Source organism: Mesoplodon densirostris, chromosome 2 (genome assembly GCF_025265405.1).
Source record: "Mesoplodon densirostris isolate mMesDen1 chromosome 2, mMesDen1 primary haplotype, whole genome shotgun sequence".
Classification (NCBI taxonomy): Eukaryota; Metazoa; Chordata; class Mammalia; order Artiodactyla; family Ziphiidae; genus Mesoplodon; species Mesoplodon densirostris.
In genome coordinates, this window is record NC_082662.1 from 45,591,775 (window position 1) to 45,613,238 (window position 21,464).

Consider the following 21,464-nt stretch of genomic DNA (forward strand, 5'->3'; position numbering starts at 1 on the left):
CGGTTGGAGGGAGACGGTCTCAGAGGGATGTGTAGGAGTTGGGTGAGTGGTTCGGCAGGCCTAAGGTGGTCTCTGGGGCGTCAAGAAGGCGGAAGGAAGGCGGCTGCGCCCTCAAGGCGTGGAGTGGTGGTCGACTCCGGTGTGGGTGGGGGACGCCGTCCTGGGGGCGGGGTCTGCGGCGGAGGAGTGCGCGTCGCCACGCTGAGCGTTTCAAAAGCCCAAACCTTCCGCAACGGCGCTGAGTGCCTGCCCGCCGAGCGGGCGCAGTTTAGCTGCTTTCCGGTGCCGGTCGAGACCACCTCTCGCGGCATCCGGGCCCCGCTCGACGGCCGCTCTCTCCTCGACGCCTAGCAGGCGGGGGTCGCAATGGTTCACTTCTTGCACCCAGGCCTCTCGCCCCGGACCATCGTCCCTCCGGACGCTCAGAAGGAAGTCCTGGGCTGCGGCGTGGCGCAGGTGAGCACCGGGGAGGGGGAGGGGGGAACGCGAGCCTAGGCGGGACGCCAGGCCCCTGGCGAGCGCGGCGAGTCGTCGGGGACTGTGCTGAGGCATTTGTTGGCTCGTTTGACCAACGCGGGGGTAAAGTCTGAAGAGGCTGAGCCCCTGCCAGGCTTCTGCCTTTTAAGGGAAGTGCATGCCGGAGAGGAGCTTTCCTCCCAGGGCGTCCCAGCCTTGGAGCCGAGCAAGCAGACCCTACGCAGCTGAGAGGAGGAGCGGCGGGATGAGTCCCGCCTCCCGCGTAACCCTGGGCGAGTCCCTTGCTCTGGTCTCTGATGCTCACCTGTGCCTGCGAGGGCGGCAGCTATTTTGCAGGGTGGTGTAAATTTAGACGTAAGTGCTGGGCATGGCTTTAGGCTTGGCCCGTAGTAGACGGTGGCGCTTTTTGTCATGATGCACCCAAATGCCTCAAACCTCTACCGTTCCCCCACGTGTGTTGGGGATCTGTTGCTTCCCAGAGGCTGTGACCTGTCGGTCCGGGGATCGTTAACAGGAAGACCTTCTGAGCCCGCTGGGGGGAACTGGAACCCCGAAGGCTGAAATTCCTTAAATTCCACGTGTTTGTTTCCCCCTCTTTTCCCTCGGAATGCCTGTTAGACTAAACTGAGCAAAATGCAAACCAAAAGAGTTTGTATTTGGCGCCTACTGTGTCAGGTATTGCATTTCTAGAGTAATCTCGGATTTTTTTGTAGGCATTTTACTGGTGTATAGGGAAATTGAGAACCCTTCCTTGACTTGCTCATGATCTGGAGCCTGACATCAGTTGTTCTGATGTCAGACTCCATGTTCTACAACATCCCAAGGGCTACCGGTCTTAGAACTCAAAATCTAATGAACACTCTACCCACAATTAGTATGGGGGGGGAAGGAAATATCCTGATTGAGGTTGTACTTTACACGCTGACGCCGTGTTGGCTTTTGTGTCCTTCAAAGATCTAGCCTGTATTCCTGTAGACCCTTTTGAACTCACTTTTAAAAGCTCCCTAAATAATTTGTAAATTTGTTTGTAGCTAATGGAAAAGCTGCGGTTTTTTTTTTTTTTTTTTTTTTTTTTTTTTTTTTTTTTTTGTGGTACGTGGGCCTCTCACTGTTGTGGCCTCTCCCGTTGCGGAGCACAGGCTCGGGACGCGCAGGCTCAGCGGCCATGGCTCACGGACCCAGCCGCTCCGCGGCAGGTAGGATCTTCCTGGACCGGGGCACAAACCCTCGTTCTCTGCATCGGCAGGCGGACTCTCAACCACTGTGCCACCAGGGAAGCCCGAAAAGCTGCGTTTTTAATGTATGTACTAGCACAGCGTGACAAGCATATTTTTTGTTGGCGCTGACTGGAATTGAAAAGCAAGGTTTTCTTTAGAAAAGTGATCAGACTAATCCATTTTCTGTCTGGTTCCATACTGTACTATGTACACTGGTATTTTTGGTTAAGATTTTATTTTTAATTAATTTTAAAAGTTGTACAATGCATGAATACTTTTCCTTTAGATATATTTCTCTATGCTGTTCTTAATTTTATTTAGCAGTGTTTCGTAGTTTTTGGTGTAAAGGTCTTTTACATATTTTGTTAAATTTATCCCTGTTTTTGATAGTACCGTAAATATTTTTTAAAAGGTTATAATTTGGGGGGGGGTATATTGATCTTGTATCCTACAACTTTGCTAAAGCCACCTATTTTCTCCAGTTTTTTAAAGATTTCTTAAGATTTTCTTTACAATCTGTCATCTGCAAATAAAGACAGCTTTACTTATTCTCTTTCAGTCTGTCCTTTTTTTTTCTTTTTTTAAAAATGCATTTTCTAGGACCTTTTGTAGAACGTAGAAGTGGTGAGAATAGACATCTTTGTATTGTTCTAGATCTTTCACCTCCAAGTATGATAACTGGCTATAGGTTTTTCCGTTAGATGCCCTTTGTCAAATTAAGGAATTTTTCTTCTGTTCCTAGTTTGCTGAGGTTTTTTGTTTTTGTTTTTTTAAATCATGAATGTGTGTTGAATTTTGTTAAATGCTGTTTCAGCATTTAATAAGATGTTTTTGTTCTTTATTGTGTTAATGTGGTGGATTTTATTGATTGTGAATTTAACTTTACATTCTAGGAATAAACACCACCTGGTCATGATGTATTATTTTTATATATCGAAGAATTCTATTGCTAATATTTTTGAAATATTGTTTATGTCTATGTTTATGAGGCAGATTGCTCTTTAGAAATATTTTATCTGGGAATTCCCTGGTGGTCCAGTGGTTAGGACTCTGTGCTTTCACTGATGTGGGCCCGGGTTTAATCCCTGGTCGAGGAACTAAGATCCCACAAGCCACGTGGCATGGGCAAAAAAAAAAAAAAATTATCTAGTTTTAGTCTCTAGATAATATTGGCCTTAAAATATGAGTTGGGAAGTGTTCCCTATTCAGTTTTTTGAGTTTGTGGGATATTGGTATTATTTATTCCTTAGATGTCTAACAGAATTCACCAGTGAAGCCATTGAGACTTTAATTTCTTTGGGGGATTTTTAAAAAATTTTTATTTTATATTGGACTATAGTTGATTTACAATGTTGTGTTAGTTTCAGGTGTACAGCAAAGTGATTCAGTTATACATATACATATATCTATTCTTTTTCAGATTCTTTTCCTCTTTAGGTTATTACAGAATATATTGAGCAGAGTTTCCTGTGCTATAGGTCCTTGTTGGTTATCTGTTTTAAATATAGTAGTGTGTTATGTCAATCCTAAACTCCCAATTTATCCCTCCCCGCTGAGGGAAGGTTTTAAACTATATCTACTTCTTGGGGGAAATGCTCATAAATTTTGATATATTGTTAAAAATATTTTATAATTACTGTTAAGAGTCCTTCTTTGACCCATGGGATATTTAGAAGTGTACTGCCTAATTCCCAAATAGTTGGGGATATTCCACATATCTTTTTGTTTAATGCAAATACATTGTTGTCAGAGAACATGCTCTATGATTTCAATCCATTTATATTTATTGAGATTTGTTTTATGGCTCAGATATGATCTATCTTGGTGCACGTTCATGTGCACTTAAAAGGAGTATGCGTTCTGTAGTTGGGTATAGTATTCTATGAATGTCAGGTCAAGTTGATTGAGAATGTCAATCTATATTCTTTTTTATTTTTTGGCCACGTAGTGTGGCATGCAGGATCTTAGTTCCCCTACCAGGGATCCAACCTATGTCCCCTGCAGTGGAAGCGCAGAGTCCTAACCACTGGACTGCCAGGGATTTCCCAATGTTAATCTATATTCTTATTCATTTTCCATCTACTTGTTTTTATCAGTTGCTGAAGACAAGTGTTAATTTCCCAACTGTAGTTGTCACTTTTTCTTTTTGTTCTTTCAGGTTTTACTTTATGAATTTTGAAGCTGTTAGCAAGTGCATATACATTAGGAATTATGTCTTCTTGATGAATTGATCCTTTTATCATTATGAAATGTCCATCTTGATTTCTGATATTCTTTTCCTGAAGCCTTCTTTTTCTGACATTAACATAGTCACTCCAGTGTCCTTATGATTAGTGTTTTTTAAACAACGCTGTTTAAAGCCCATCTCTTGTAAACAGCAGGCTTGCTTTTTTAATCCAGTTTGACAATCTGTGCCTTTTAAATTAGAGTAAATGTAATTATCAAAATTGTTGTGTTTAAGTTGCTGTTTGTGTTCTATTTGTCCTATGTGTTTGTTGTTGTGTTTCTTCTTTGCCTGGCTTCTTTTCAATTGAGTATATACATATATTTTTTTGGCCGTGCTGTGCAGCTTGCGGGACCTTAGTTCTGCGACCAGGGATTGAATTTGCACCCTCAGAAGTGAAAGCATGGAGTCCTAACCACTGGACTGCCAGGGAATTCCCTCAGTTGAATATTTTTAAAGTTTCATTTTATCTCTACTGTTGACTTACTAGTTCTGTTCCTCTCCTTTCCCGCCCCACCCCAACTCTCTTTAATGGTCACTCAAAGATAGCAGTTTTTTTTTAAAATTAATTAATTAATTAATTTTTTTTTGCGGTACGTGGGCCTCTCACTGTTGGCCTCTCCCGTTGCGGAGCACAGGCTCCGGACGCGCAGGCTCAGCGGCCATGGCTCACGGACCCAGCTGCTCCGCGGCATGTGGGATCTTCCCGGACCGGGGCACGAACCCGTGTCTCCTGCATCGGCAGGCAGACTCTCAACCACTGCGCCACCAGGGAAGCCCAAGATAGCAGTTTTTTAAATGTGGACTCAAGACTTCTGGGATCTCTAAGACCACATTCTCTTTCATTAAGCCACACATTAATAAATTTGCAAAAATGTAAAACAGTGCTGCCGTTGTCATTAAACTTTTAAAAGTTCTTTTTGAAAATATAGCTGTTTTAAAAAAATGTTCTTTCTTGGGAATTCCCTGGAGATCCAGTGGTTAGGACTTGGTGCTTTCACTGCCGAGGCCAGGGTTCAATCTCTGGTCTGGGAACTAAGATCCTGCAAGCCACACGGTGTGGCCAAAAAAAAAAAATGTTCTTTGTGTCAACATTTGATTTTTTTTTAACTTTTATTATTTCTAATGCATTAATACATATTTTAAAGATTTCTTAGTTTTAATGCAGTAAATGTTGAAAGATGTAATACAATTTTTAAGAGTATAAAGTGGTCCTAAGTTTGAGAGTCACAGCTCCAGGTTTTAAAATATACATGTTTGACTTACCACAGTCTACTTTTAAATATATCGCTTCACCTTACAACAGTATTCTTTCATTTTCTCCCCTCTTTCCTGTACTTTGTACTTTTGAAATAATACATTTTACTTCTCCATGTTAGAAATTGCACAATATATTGTTTTTACTTTTTCTTTGATCAATCAGTTATTTCTTAAAGGAATTAGGAAATAAGAAAAAAAGTCTGAAAATATCTTTATTTTACCTTTATTTCTGAAAGATATTTTCATTGCACTTAGTTTTTCTTTTTTTAAAAAATATTTATTTATTTATTTATTTGGCTGCACTGGTTCTTAGTTGTGGCATGCGAGATCTTTAGTTGTGGCATTCAAACTCTTAGTTGTGGCACATGGGATCTAGTTCCCTGACCAGGGATCAAACCTGGGCCCCCTGCATTGGGAGCATGGAGTCTTAACCGCTGGCCCACCAGGGAAATCCCTGAAAATGTTATTTCATTGTCTTCTGGCTAGTATTGCTTTTGATGAAAATTTAGTGGTCATACTTCCTTTTTTTTTTTATTTTTAAAACTGTGTCCACATTACCTCTGGTTCCCTTTCCCCCAGTCTTAAGGTTTTTCTGTTTATTGTTGGTTTCTAGACATTTATTATGTTGTGGTATCTTTTGTTTATTTCACTTTGGGTCCATTTTTGCTTCTGGGATCAGTGGGTTTATATTTTGTATCTAATGTCAATATTTTTTGACTTTTTTAAAAAAGAAAGCTATTAAGCTTGTTGTTCTTTCTACCTGGTGAATTAACTGTGTAATTCAATAAATATTAAACTGTAAAATAATTTCATAGATTCCAAGCGTAGGACATTGTCCTCCTTGACCATTATTTCTTAAAATATTTTTTCTTCCCCAATAACTCCTCTCTTCTGGAGTTTCAATAATACATTTGTATTAAACTGCTTAAGCTTGTCCCTTGGGGTTCTATGCTTCTCCACTTTTTTTTCCCAGACTTTTTCTGTTTCAGTTTAGATAGTTTCTATTGCACTACCTTCAGCTTCACTTGTCTTTAATTTGGTAGTATCTAATCTGTTGATAATATCATCTAATGTGTTGTTTACATTAAATAATGTATTTTTCAACTCTGAAAGTTCCATTTGGGTCTTTTTCAGATCTTGCACTTCTGTGTTGAGATTGCATATTTATTCCCTCATTATATTCATATTCTCCTCTATATCCATGAATTATAATATCTGTTTAAAGTTCTTATCTGCTAATTGTGTTATTTCTGGGCTCCTTCCTCCCTCCCTCCCTTCCTGGCATTGCGCAGCTTGTGGGATCTCAGTTCCCTGACCAGGGATTGAACCAGCACCCTAGGCAGTGAAAGTGAAAGCATGGAGTCCAAACCACTGGACCTCCAGGGGATTCCCTGGGTCTGTTTCTGTTGACTAATTTTATTTTCTGTCCTGATTCTTACCATATTTTATTGTAAGCTAAACTTTATGGATACTATTGTGTTTAGATTTTTGTTGTCTTCCTGAGTCAGGCCTATATGTGAGGTTTTTAAAACAGATTTTTTTTTAGGGGGGATCATGCTTTGTGGCATGCGGGTCCTTAGTTCCCTGATCAGGGATTGTATTCGTGCTCCCAGCAGTGGAAGTACGTGTTCCTAATCAGTGGACTGCCAGGGAATTCCCTGAGGTTTTAATTTTTAAATTTTTGTTCATTTATTTTTTTAAAGATTTATTATTTATTTATTTTTGGCTGCATTGGGTCTTAGTTGCGGCACACACAATCTTTTTTTTTTTTTTTTTTTTTTTTGTGGTACTCGGGCCTCTCACTGTTGTGGCCTCTCCCGTTGTGGAGCACAGGCTCCGGACACGCAGGCTCAGCGGCCATGGCTCATGGGCCCAGCCGCTCTGCGGCATATGGGCTCTTCCCAGACCGGGGCACGAACCTGTGTCCCCTGCATCAGCAGGCGGACTCTCAACCACTGCGCCACCAGGGAAGCCCACACAATCTTTATTGAGTCATGTGGGATCTTTCATTGCGGTACACGGGCTTCTCTCTAGTTGTGGCATGCAGGTTTTCTCTCTCTAGTTGTGGCACGAAGGCTCCAGGGCACGTGGGCTCTGTAGTTTGGGGCACGCAGACTCTCTTATTGAGGCGCTCGAGCTCAGTAGTTGTGGCATGCGGGCTTAGTTGCCCCTTGGCAGGTGGGATCCTGGTTCCCTGACCAGGGATTGAATCCTGGTCCCCTGCATTGGAAGGCAGATTCTTTACCACTGGATCGCCATGGAAGTCCCCCCTGAGGTTTTTAAAGTGCTATTGTAGGGACTTCCCTGGCAGTCCAGTGGTTAAGACTCTGCGCTCCCAAGCGCAGGGGGCACGGGTTTGATCCGTGGTCGGGGAGCTAAGATCTCGCATGCCATGTGGTGTGGCCAAAATCAAATCAAAACAAAACAAAGATGCTATTGTAAATTTTTTAAATTTAATTTTCCAATTAATTGTCGGTTGTATGTAAAATAACAGCTTTTTGTTTGTTTTGTTTTTTTACCTTGTACCCATTAAAACATGTTCATTAGGAGAGTTATATAGTACTGTTTATATTTTAGAAATGATGAGTCTAAACTCTGGGTAGAGATGGATTGGAAAAGGATTAAGAGTGAAAGTAGAGAAACTAATTTGGAGTTTTTTAATATTCTAGGAAAGATATGGTAGTGACTTGCATTAGAAATTAGTAGTGGAGCTAGAAAGAAGGGGATGAACTAGAAATTTATTTGGGAGGTTTAACAGTCATACAGCAGGAAACAGATGACACACTCAGCATAGGGATAATTTAATGAGAGTTTAATTAAGGGACTACTTGCAAAGATAAGGGAGAGGTATGGAAAACCATAGTAATATACTACTCAATGTCCGGTAACAGTAGCTATTGCCACCCCTAGGCCCAAAGGACCTCTCAGAAGGAATATCTTAGTTCATTTGGGCTGCTATAACTAAAATACTGTAGACTGGGTGACTTATAAACAACATAAATTTACTTCTCACTGTTCTGGAAGGCTAGGAAGTCCAAGATCAAGGTGCTGGGGGATTTGGTGTCTGGTGATAGCCCAATTCCTTGTTCATATACATCTTTTTGCTGTATTCTCACATGGCAGAAGGGACAAGGGAACTCTCTGGGGTCTCTCTTATAGGGGCACTAATTCCATTCAGTGAGGGTTTCACCCTCGTGACCTAATGACTTCCTGAGGTTCCTCCCTCCAAACATCATCAAATTAGAGGTTAGATTTCAACATAAGAATTTTGGGGGGACTTTCCTGGTGGTGCAGTGCTTAAGACTCCACACTCCCAGTGCAGGAGGCCTGGGTTCAATTCCTGGTCAGGGAACTAGATCCCACATGATGCAACTAAGAGCCTGCATGCCAAAGGGGAGATCCCACTGACCTCAACTGAAGATCTCACATGCGGAACTAAAGATCCCGCATGCTGTAATGAAGATCTTGCAGGCGGCACTGGCGATCCCACGTGCCATAAGTAAGACCTGGTGCAGCCAAATAAATAAATAAATATTTAAAAAAAAAAACTTCAGAAGAATACAAACATTTAGTCAGTAGCAAGGAGAGAGGACTGATTTTTAGAGGAGTGATGAGGGAGACATAGCCTGCCCAGGGTACTTTAAAAGAGAAAGAGCTGGGGAAATTATCTGTAGTTATTCCACACAAGTTGCCTCAGAGTAGAGGTAGAGAAGATTAAGGAGTGGGTCTGGGTGTGAGGTAGGTAGCAAATGGAAGATATCTGGCACAAGTAGAACCAACAGGATTTGCTAATTTATTGGATGTCTGTCTTGTGTGGGATGTTGATTAAGGGTAAGAAAATGTCAGTAAAGATTAAGCAGCTGAATAGATGTGATGGTGTTTACTGAGTAGGGAAAGACCGGGGAAGTTCAGTTTCATACATGGTGAGTTTGAAGTATTTGTGACACAGTTAAGTAGATATGTCAAGGAGACAACTGGTTATCTAACACTGTGGCTTAAAGAGAGATCTGACCTGGAGGTAGTAATCTAGAATTCATTGGATTTATAGATAATATTTAGAATCATGAAATCAGTACTTAGATATTATAGAGGCAGAGTCATTAGTCATTAGTGGTCTTGGTGGGAAATCGATCTCTAAAACATGCTACTGATTTATAAAACAAAAACAAGTAACAGAATACTGTAGTATAATTCTATTTATATAAGTTCAAAAGCATGCAGAACTAAACAGTATTCAGGATAATGATTACCTCTGGGTGAAGGGATGAGAAGTAGCATCAGGGAAGGCTGTATAAGGAACTTCAAAAATTTGGTATATTCTACTTAAGCTGTGTGGTGAATACAAGAATGTTTTTAAAATATTTATATGTATATTTTTTTTACTGTGTTCGAGTTCTTTTTATTTTTTATTATTTATTTATTTATTTTTAACATCTTTATTGGAGTATAATTGCTTTACAATGGTGTGTTAGTTTCTGCTTTATAACAAAGTGAATCAGCTATACATATATCCCCATATCTAAAAATATTTACATTGTTTTCTATTTTATTATATTATTTAAATATTTTACATATGTTCTAAACATCTTTTATATGGATTTAATCTTTACTGTTTTTAAAAAATATTTATTTATTTGTTTTTGCTGGGTCTTTAGTTGCAGCACATGGGCTCCTTAGTTGTGGCATGTGAACTCTTAGTTGCAGCATGCATGTGGGATCTAGTTCCCTGACAGGGATTGAACCCAGGCCTCCTACATTGGGAGCATGGAGTCTTAACCACTGCGCCACCAGGGAAGTCCCCTTTACTGTATTTTAAAAATGAGGCTGCCATGTCCAATAATATGGCATATAATGTCATAAAGTCTTAAAAGGAAATATTCTGGATAAAATGTAACAAACACTTTCAAATGCAAAGTAAGGAAAATCCCCAGCATCCCCACCCAATTCAAAGAAGCTGGAAATCACCACTGTAAGCAGGCCCTAAAATAACCAAAGATTAGAGACTAGACCTTTGCCAAAAGCCAGCGGGATGTTTGAATGGAGACTGTGAACTGTAATATATACATATGTATATGTATACGTAAACATGGGTTAACAAAGGCTGGTCATGCTTCAGTGAAATGGTAGGTCTAAAAAAATCTGCTTATGGGAAAGGGAAACAGGGAAGCTTGTCAGTTTTGGCTTGGATTTTGAGTGAGAAAAATATGTCCTAAAAATTTGCTATCATAGGTCTGTCCTCATACAGACTAAGGGTTTTAACTGACATTTCTAGCTTGGTTCAGGAAATGCGTAGCTGAGAAATTATCAAAATGGCCCCTGGTGATGCCCCTAAGTAAGTAGCATTTAGCATAATCTCTCTGATATGACATATCTTCTGCCCAAGCTTCACAGGAGTCTACAGTAAACTCTCACTAAAGATTAGCTCATGGACTTCCCTGGCAGTCCAGTGGTTAAGACTCTGCACTCCCAATGCAGGGGGCACGAGTTCGATCCCTGGTCAGGGAACTAAAATCCTGTATGCCGTGATGCGTGGCCTAAAAAAAAAAAAAAATTAGCTCACAATCTTAAATTATAAAACATGAACCTCTATGATTAAGAATCAACAGAGGGACTTCCCTGGTGGTCCAGTGGTTAAAGAGAGATCTGACCTGGAGGTAGTAATGCAGGGGGTGCAGGTTCAATCCCTGGTCAGGGAGCTAAGATCCCACATGCCTCACAGCCAAAAAACCAAAATGTAAAGCAGAAGCAATATTGTAACAAACTTAATAAAGACTTTAAAAATGGTCCACATTAAAAAAAATCAACAGAATCAATAACTAACAGAATTAGATTCCCAGAGACTTCAGAAAATGGTATTATTGAAACAGTATAAAATAAGTGTATTTAAAATTTATTAAAGAAATAAAAGATGAAATAAAAATGAAAAAAGAACAATATACAGTTCAACAATGAACTAAATGCCACAGAATAAAGAAATAGTAACCTGGAAGATAGATCTAGAGAAATTACCCACAAGAAGCATAATTTCTGTTTTCACATGGGCATATGAACCAATTCTGGTTATGAGACCGAAGTAAAAGTCTGCTGAGACTGTTTCAGGGAATTTTTTTGCTTCATTGGCTCCTTTCTGACATTAATTCTGACATGGCGAGGATTTGGAGCAGTTGAAACTCTCACATGTTCTTTTGGGAATGCAAAATAGTACAGCCACATTGTAAGAACGGGTTAGCACTTTGTTATGTAAAGTTAAATACATGCTTAACATGTAGGAAGTGTTGAATTCCAGGGACCCAGGAATCCCATTTTTAGGTAACTACCCAAGAAAAATGAAAACTATGTTCCCACAAAACGTTGTGAATAGTTATAGCAGCTTTATTCAAAATTGTCAAAAACTTCAAGTAATCCAAATGCCCTTCAGTTGGTGAATAAAGAAATTGTGATATATTCATTGCAGTGGAATGCTTCTCAGCAATAAAAAGGAACAAATTACAAAAACATGCAGCAACACAGATGAATCTGTGTTAAATGCATTATGCAAAATGAAAGATGTGAGATTCAAAAGGCCCAATTACTTAATGATTCTATTTATATGACATTTTGGAGAAGGCAGAACACTGGGAACAGAATGAAGATAAGTGGTTGCTTGGGGTTGGTGGGAGGGATTGTCTGCAAAGGGACACTAGAGAATTTTTGGGTCATAGAACTGTTCTATATCTTTATTATGGTGGTAGTACACGACTGTATGCATCAGTCAAAACTCGTTGAACTAACTACACCAAAAAGTAATTTTTTTGCTATATGTAAATTATACCACAGTTAAAAGAAAAACAAAAATGAATAACAGGATAGTGATTACAGCGTGCAGATTAAACTTACTGAAGAAATATGGTTGAAGAGGATGTGGGGGTCAACAGAAGGCTTTTGTTTTTAAGGCAAATAATAGAGCATAAATTGTATGTTAAGAGGATCCAGGGGCTTCCCTGGTGGTGCAGTGGTTAAGAATCTGCCTGCCAATGCAGGGGACACAGGTTTGAGCCCTGGTCTGGGAAGATCCCACATGCTGCAGAGAAACTAAGCCCTTGTGCCACAACTACTGAGCCTGCACTCTAGAACCCACGAGCCACAACTACTGAGCCCACGTGCCACAACTGCTGAAGCCCGTGTGCCACAACTACTGAGGCCCATGTGCCTAGAGCCTGTGCTCCGCAACGAGAAGCCACCGCAATGAGAAGCCTGCACACTGCAACGAAGAGAAACCCCCGCTCACCGCAACTAGAGAAAGCCCACCACAGCAATGAAGACCCAACATAGCCAAAAATAAATAAATAAATTTATTTATTTAAAAAAAAAAAAAGGGTGATCCATTTGATGGGAATTCCCTGGTGGTCCAGAGGTTAGGACTTGGTGCTTTCACTGCCTGGGCTCAGGTTCAGTCCCTGCTCAGGAAACTAAGATCCTGCAAGCTGTGTGGCCTGGCCAAAAAAAAAAAGAATGATCCATTTGAGAAGGAGAGTTTGAAGATATGCATGAATGAAGAAATAACAAGGAGGGGCCAAGGCAGGAGGGATGAAATCCAGCCTTCACACGTGGAAGTGTTGGTCTTTGCAAGGAGGTACGTGTTTTCCATATAAGAGGAGACCAAGGAAAAGATGCATGCAGTTCCGAACTAAATTTGATGGTGAGGTGGCTTCATTTTTCTCACTGAAGTGAGTCAGATTCTGTTACCAGCATGAAATGGGTTTGAGGAACAAGTAGAGGCATGAAATAATTCTTGCCTGACGGTGGGAAAGTGCCCTGTCTAAAGAGACCTTGAAGGATTTCCAGCTACGGAGGGCTCATTTGAAGTTAATGTTTATGAATTTTCCATGACATACTATGTTGTCATACTCTTCCCTTCTTCTTCTTTTTTAAAAAATATTTATGTATTTATTTTTGGCTCTGTTGAGTCTTAGTTGCGGCACGCAGGGTCTTCATTGAGGCATGTGGGATCTTTCATTATGGTGCACGGGCTTCTATCTAGTTTTGGCCTGCAGGCTCCAGGGTATGTGGGCTCTGTAGTTTGGGGCACGTGAGCTCTGTAGTTTGGGATACGTGAGCTCTAGTTGAGGTACGCGAGCTCAGTAGTTGTGGCATGTGGGCTTAATTGCCCCGTGGCATGTGGGATCTTAGTTCCCTGACCAGGGATTGAACCCAGGTCTCCTGCATTGTAAGGTGGATTCTTTACCACTGGACCACCAGGGAAGTCCCCTCTTCCCCTCTTCATAGATGATTAGTTGCTGGGTGTTGCCATAAAAAAGGTGAATAGTGAAGTTCTTCAAGGAGAATGTCTTAGAGTGTAATGGAGGAGAGGGAACAAGGAGTTGAGGATATTTGTAAAGGAGTAATTTATACTTCAGACTATGGAGGGAATTTAATCAGTTAAAAGTGAGGTGGAGGTCAGTGAATGTATTGCATGTTGAAACCTTTGACAAAAATGCAATCTCCGGGGCTTCCCTGGTGGCGCAGTGGTTGAGAGTCCGCCTGCCAGTTCAGGGGACACGGGTTCGTGCCCTGGTCTGGGAAGATCCCACATGCCGCGGAGCGGCTAGGCCCGTGAGCCATGGCCGCTGAGCCTGTGCGTCTGGAGCCTGTGCTCCGCAATGGGAGAGGCCACAGTGAGAGGCCCGCGTACTGCAAAAAAAAAAAAAAAAAAAAAAAAAAAAAAATGCAATCTCTGGCTAATCACTCTCTCTTCATGTCTGAGTGCCATACCTTTCAAATATATATTTTTTAAAATTTATTTATTTATTTATTTGGCTGCACCGGGTCGTGGTTGCGGCATGTGGGATATATAGTTGCAACATGATAACTCTTAGTTGTGGCATGTGGGACCTAGTTCCCTGAACAGGGATCGAACCCATGGCCCCTGCATTGGGAGCACGGAGTCCTAGCCACTGGACCACCAGGAAGTCCCTCAAATATTTGTAGAATGAACAAATGCCAGTCTCTTAGAGAAGATGCCTTACATCTGTCAGTTCTAATTCTTCTACAGCCTCCTGGGTATAGCAACCTTTTACAGTGTGAACACTTATGAGGGTGGGAATAGGCAGGCCTTCTTATCCTCTGGCATGTAGTAATCATTCAATAAATATTTGTTGAATGAATGACCATGTGATTTCTGCTTGATTAGTTCCTTTCGTTGTATGAAATTGTCAGATTTATTGGATGTATTCCACACTGAACTGTTAGCTCCAAAAGGATTAGAACTATATCTTACTCATCCCTGTATTTTTAGTGGCTGGCACAGAACAGGAGATAAGTGAAGGATTGAGAGAACTTAATTTTTTTTTAAGATACAACAGAAGCTACAACAGATAAAAGTCTTCCATTCAGTTAATAGTTGGAATAAGGTAGTTTCATTACATATAAATCATTAGAGTGAGGAAAATGTAGCTTAAGATATCCTCATTAAGTAGTTTGATGTATGGCATGACCACTTTTATGTTGTATTTTTATAGATGTGTTCTAACAAATTTGTTTGGGGGTTTGTTTGCTAGGAGGAGGCGTCTCCCTACTCTTTGGTCAACATCTGCCTGAACGTCCTGGTTGCTAACCTGGAGAAATTGTGTTCTGAAAGATCTGATGGAACACTTTGTCTTCCGGAGCATTGGCGTTTCCCTCAGGAATTAGCTGATCAATTCATTGGGGTCATGACTTGGCAAGGTAATGATAAGGCTCCTTTATAGTGTACTTCTATAGCATTTTACTGTTTGAAAAGCACTTTCACATATAATTCCTGTTTTGCTCCTCACAACAACCCGGTGAGAAATATAGAAGTTATTCCCATTTTATTTGTGTGGAGGTTGATTCTCCGAATCTCTCTGGGATCCCTTGATGGAAATTGTCTGGTGTCTAGGCTTGCCCTGGGGTTGCTATAGTCTCATCTCCCATTCTTTTCTTTGTGAACATGAACCTTTAAACTTTTTTCCTTTACCTCCTATTGTAGTGGGGCTTTCAAAGAGCTATGTTTAATTTACGATGTTACAGTTTTTTCTTAATGAAAAATTTTTTGGGGTAACACATTATTGAGATAAAATTCACATACTGTATAATTCATCCATTTAAAGTATACAATTCAGTTTTTATTTTTTTTAGTATATTCACAGATTTGTGCAGCCATCATCACAGTCAATTTTCATCACCTTAAAAAAAATCTCTGGGGCCTCCCTGGTGGCGCAAGTGGTTGAGAGTCCGCCTGCCGATGCAGGGGATACGGGTTCGTGCCCCGGTCTGGGAGGATCCCATATGCCGCGGAGCGGCTGGGCCCGTGAGCCATGGCCGCTGAGCCTGCGCGTCCGGAGCCTGCGCGTCCGGAGCCTGTGCTCCGCAACGGGGGAGGCCACAACAGTGAGAGGCCCGCATACTGAAAAAAAAAAAAAAAAAAAAAAAAAAATCTCTGTATCCATCCCACCCTAATTTTAAGTAGTCATAATCTACTTTCTACCTGTATGGATTTGCCTTTTCTGAACATTTAATATAAATGGAATCATTCAACATGTGGCCTCTTGTGTCTGTCTTCTTTCACTCAACATAGTATTGTCAGGGTTCATCCATGTTGTAACATCAATCACTATTGAATTTTTATGGCTGCATAATATTCCACTGTATTGATATACCCCTTTTTATTCATTTCTCAGTTGATGAACATTGGGTTGTTTTTACAGTTTGGCTATTATAAATAATGCTACTATAAACATTAGTGTACACATTTGTGTGTGGGCATATGTTTTTATTTATTTTGGGTGTATACCCAGGAGTGGAATTGCTGGATTAAATGGTAGCTCTGTGTTTAACTTTTTGAGGAGCTTCCAAACTCTTTTCCAAAGTGGCTGCACCATTTTATGTTCCCACCAGCAGTGTTACAAGAGTTCAGATTTCTCCACATCCTCACCAAAACTTGTTATCTGGCTTTTTGATAGCCATCCTGGTGGATGTGAAGTGGCATCTATTGTGATTTTGATTTGCATTTCCCTAGTGACTAATCATATTGAGTGTTTTTTCATGTCCTTGAAGGCCATTTGTTTATTCTCTTTGGAGAAGGCTCTATTCAGATTTTTTGCCTATTTCTTATTAGGTTATTTGTCTTTTATATTGAGTTGTAAGATATGTCCCTCATCAAACATGGTTTGCAGTTATTTTCTCCCATTCTATAGATTGTCTATTCACTTTGTTGATAGTGTCCTTTTACTCATAAAAGTTTTAAATTTTGATGAAGTTCAATTTATCTTTTGTTGCTTATGCTTTTGGTATCATATCTAAGAATCCATTGCCAAAGCCATTGCGAAGTCCTAAAGATCTTACACCTATATTTTCTTTTAAGAGTTTCATTGCTTTCACTCTTATGTTTAGTACTTTGGTCCATTTTGAAATAATTTTTGGCATGAGGTGTAAGGGTCCAGCTTCATTATTTTGCATGTGGCTGTACAGTTGTCCCAGCACTATTTGTTAAAAAGGCTGTTCTTTTTGTGTTGAATAGTCTTGGCATCCTTGTTGAAAATCAGTTGACCATAGATGTATGGGTTTATTTTTGTACTCTGAATTCTATTCCATTGATTGATGTGTCTGTCCTTTTGTCAGTACCAAGTAGCTTGATTACTGTTTGCTTTGTAGTGAGTTTTGAAATTGTTAAGTGTGAGTCTTCCAACTTTGTTCACCTTTTTCAGGATTGTTTTGGTTATTCTGGGTTCCTGATATTTCCATGTGAATTTGAGAATTGACTTGTCAATTTCTACAAACAGTCCAGCTGGGATTTGAATAGGAATTGCATCAAATATGTATAATCAGTTGGGGGATTATTGCCATCCTAACAGCATTAAGTCTTCTGATCCATGAATATGATGTCTTTCTATTTCTTTAGATCATCTTTAGTTATTTTCACCAATGTTTTACCATCTTAATAATCTGAAATCCTTAATACATGAGCATGGGAGAGCTTTCTATTTATTTAAAATACATCTTTATTTCAACAATATTTTCTAATTTATGGGTATAAGTTTACATCTTTGTTAAATTTATTTCTAAGTATTTTATTCTTGATGCAGTTACACAATTGCTCTCATTTTTTTTTTTTTTTGTGGTACGCGGGCCTCTCACTGTTGTGGCCTCTCCCGTTGCGGAGCACAGGCTCCAGACGCACAGGCTCAGCGACCATGGCTCACAGGGCTAGCTGCTCCGCGGCATGTGGGATCTTCCCGGACCGGGACACGAACCCGTGTCCCCTGCATCGGCAGGCGGACTCTCAACCACTGCTCCACCAGGGAAGCCTGGATTGTTCATTTTTAGTGTACAGGAATACAATTGATTTTTAAAAATTATTTTTAAAATTTTTATTAGGCTGTGCTGTGTGGCATGTAGGATCTTAGTTCCCCATCCAGGGATCAAACCCGTGCCCCTTGCATTGAAAGCACAGAGTCTTAACCTCTGGAACACCAGGGAAGTCCCTACAATTGATTTTTTTTTTTTTTTTTTTTCTTTTTGCGGTATGTGGGCCTCTCACTGTTGTGGCCTCTCCCGTTGCGAAGCACAGGCTCCGGATGCGCAGGCCCAGCGGCCATGGCTCACGGGCCCAGCCGCTCCGCGGCATATGGGATCCTCCCAGACCGGGGCACGAACCCGTATCCCCTGCATCGGCAGGCGGACTCTTAACCACTGCGCCACCAGGGAGGCCCCCTACAATTGATTTTTAATGTTAATCATATACCCTGGAAACTTACTGAATTGATTTATGCGTTCTAATAGTTTAAAGGATTTCTTAGAATTTTCTGTATACAAGATCATGTCATCTGCAAATGGAAATAGTTTTACTTCTTCCTTTCCAATTTGGATGCCTTTTATTTGAGTTTATTGTCCAACTGCCCTGGCTAGAACCTCCAATACAAAGTTGAAGTATTGAAACATTCACCCTTTTCTTTTCCTGATCTTAGGGGGAAAGCATCTAGTCTTTTACCATTAAGAATGATTGTAGCTTTGGGTTTTTTGTAATTGCCCTTAACAGGCTGAGGAGGTTCCCTTCTATTTTAGTTTGTTGAATGTATTCATCAGGAAGAGGGTGTTGGCTTTTTCTGCATTTGTTGAAATGTTCACGTGGGTTTTGTTTTTTATTCTTTTAATGTGGTGTATTACATTAATTTGCTTTTGGATGTTAATCAATCCATGCTTTTCTGGGATAAATCCCACTTGGTCACATTGTATAAATCTTTTTGTATATTACTAGATTCAGTTTGCTGGTAATTTGATGAAGATTTTTGCATCTATAATTTAAAAGGATTTTGGTCTGTGATATTTTGTTCTTGTGATGTCTTTATATGGATTTTTGGCATCAGGATAAAACTGGCCTCAATGAATTGGGAGGTGTTCTCTCTTTTTTTTTTTTTAGAGGAGTTTGTGAAGAATTGGTATGTATTCTTTAAATGTTTGGTAGAATTCAACAGTGAAGCCCTCTTGGCCTCTTTGTGTGGATAGTTTTTTGATGATGAATTCAATCTATTTACTTGTTATAGGTCTATTCATATTGTCTGTTTCTTCTTCAGTAGCTTTGGTAGTTTGTGTTATTCTGTGAACTTATCCATTTCATTTAAATTATCTGATTTATCAGCATACAGTCTGTTCATGATATTTCTTTACAATTCATTTTATTTCTACAAGGTCAGTAGTTCTGTCCCTTTCAATTCTCATTCTAGAAATTTGAGTTCTCTTTTTTTCTTGGTCAGTTGAGCTAAGTTTTGTCAATTTTGTTGATCTTTTCAGAAACCATCTTTTGATTTCATTGATTTTTTTTTACTTTATTTACTTTTCTGTCCTCCATTTCATTAATTCTCATTATAATTTTTATTATTTCCTTCCTCCTGCTCATTTTGTGTTTGGTTTGCTTTTCTTTTTCCTGTGTCTTAAGGTAGAAGTTTAGGTTATTGATTTGAGAGCTTCTTTTTTAAATATATGCAATTAGAGCTATACATTTCCTTCAAGCACTGCTTTAGCTGCATCCTGTAAGTTTTTGTATGTTGTCTTTATTTTTCATTCATCTCAAATTATTTTCTGATTTTTCCCTTTTGATTTCTTCTTTGACCCACTGGGTTTTAAGAAATATATTGTTTAATTTCCAAATACTTTTGAATTTCCAGATTTCTTTGTTATTGGTTTTTAAATTCATTTAACTGTACTTTGAGAACATACTTTGTTTTATTTCAGTTTTAAAAAATTTATTGAGATTTGTTTTTTGGCCCAATATATGCTCTATTTTGGAGAATGTTCCAAGTGCATTTGAGAAGAATATATATTATGCCATTATTGGGTGAGTTGTTCTGTAGATTTCTGTTAGATCTAGTTGGTTTATAATTGTTTTAATCTTCTATTTCATTGTCAATCTTTTGTAGTTTTTCTGTATAGAAAATAGTTTTTTAATCCTTTTTGTTATTCATGCTAAATAGGATATACGTGTACTTTTAAAATACATTGTTGGGACTTCCCTGGTGGCACGGTGGTTAAGAATCTGTCTGCCAATGCAGGGGACACGGGTTCGAGCCCTGGTCTGGGAAGATCCCACATGCTGCAGAACAACTAAGCCTGTGTACCACAACTACTGAGCCTGTGCTCTAGAGCTCGTGAGCCACAACTACTTAGCCCGCATGCCACAACTGCTGAAGCCTGCATGCCTAGAGCCTGTGCTCTGCAACAAGAGAAGCCACTGCAGTGAGAAGCCCGCGTACTGCAATGAAGAGCAGCCCGTGCTTTCTGCAACTAGAGAAAGCCCGTGTGCAGAAATGAAGACCCAATGCAGCCCCCCCACCCCAAGAAAAAATACATTTTTGGATTTGATTTGCCAATATTTTGTTGAGGTTTTTTTGTTGTTGTTGAGGATTTTTGCATCTGTGTTCATGAGAGATATTGGTCTATAGTTTTCTTTCATAGTAGCTCTGTGGGTTTTTTTAAATTATTTTTTAATTTTTTATTTATTTGGTTGCACCAGGTCTTAGCTGCGGCAGGCAGGCTCCTTAGTTGCGACAGGCAGGCTCCTTAGTTGCAGCATGCAGGCTTCTTAGTTGTGGCTTGCAAACTCTTAGTTGTGGCATGCATGTGGGATCTAGTCCCCTGACCAGGGATTGAACCTGGGCCCCCTGCATTGGGAGTGTGGAGTCTTATCCACTGCTCCATCAGGAAAGTCCCAGGTGCTCTGTGGTTCTGGTGTTAGGGTAATGCTGACCTCAAAGAATGAGTTAGGAGGTATCCCCTGTGCAACTATGTTCTGAAAGAAATTGTAGAGAACTGGTACAATTTCTTCCTTAAATGTTTGGTAGAATTCACCAGTGAACCCATCCAGGTGCTTTTTGTTTTGGAAGGTTATTAATTATTGATTCAATTTCTTTAATAGATATAGATCCATTCACATTGTCTATTTATTTTGTGTGAGTTTTGGTAGATTGTGCCTTTCAAGGATTTGGTCCATTTAATTTAGGTTATCAAAATTGTGGGCATAGAGCTGTTCATAGTATTCCTTTCGTATCCTTTTTTAAAAAAATTAATACATTTATTTATTTTTGGCTGTGTTGGGTCTTTGTTGTGGTGCACAGGCTTCTCGTTGCGGTGGCTTCTCTTGCTGCGGAGCACGGGCTCCAAGCGTGTGGGCTTCAGTAGCTGTGGCATGTGGGCTCAGTAGTTGTGGCTCATGGGCTCTAGACTGCAGGCTCAGTAGTTGTGGCGCATGGGCTCAGTAGTTGAGGCACGCGAGCCCTAGAGTGCAGGTTCAGTAGTTGTGGTGCACAGGCTTAGCTGCTCCGCGGCATGTGGGATCTTCCCAGACCAGGGCTCGAACCCGTGTCCCCTGCATTGGCAGGCGGCTTCTCAACCATTGCACCACCAGGGAAGCCCATCATATCCTTCTTTCTTTCTTTTTTTTTTTTTTCATCATATCCTTTTAATGTCCATGAGATCTGTAGTGATGTCCTCTCTCTCATTTCTGATATTAGTAATTTGTCTCTTTATTTTAGTCTGGCTAGAATCTTACTGATTTTATTGGTCTTGTCAAAGAACCAGCTTATGGTTTTATTGATTTTCCTTTATTGATCTGGGGTAACATTTGTTTATAACATTATTAGTTTTACATGTACAGAATATATTTCTACCTCTGTATAGAAATACAGTGTACCCATCACCAAAAATTTAGTTTCCTCTGTCACCATACGGTTGATCCCCTTTACCTGTTTGCCCTCCCCCCCACTTTTTCCTGTCTGATAAACACTACTCTGTTTTTT

The 21,464-nt window shown here is 40.1% G+C and overlaps 1 protein-coding gene across 1 annotated transcript in view; it reads left to right on the forward strand.

Annotated features, from left to right (window-relative positions):
- The first annotated feature begins 366 nt into the window (after positions 1-366).
- The window catches only part of ZYG11A (zyg-11 family member A, cell cycle regulator), a 58,659-nt gene continuing 37,561 nt past the window's right edge, over positions 367-21,464 (forward strand). The window contains exons 1-2 of the mRNA XM_060083573.1: positions 367-456; positions 14,715-14,880. Coding sequence (XP_059939556.1) covers positions 367-456; positions 14,715-14,880 — 256 coding nt within the window. The remainder of the gene's footprint in view (positions 457-14,714; positions 14,881-21,464) is intronic.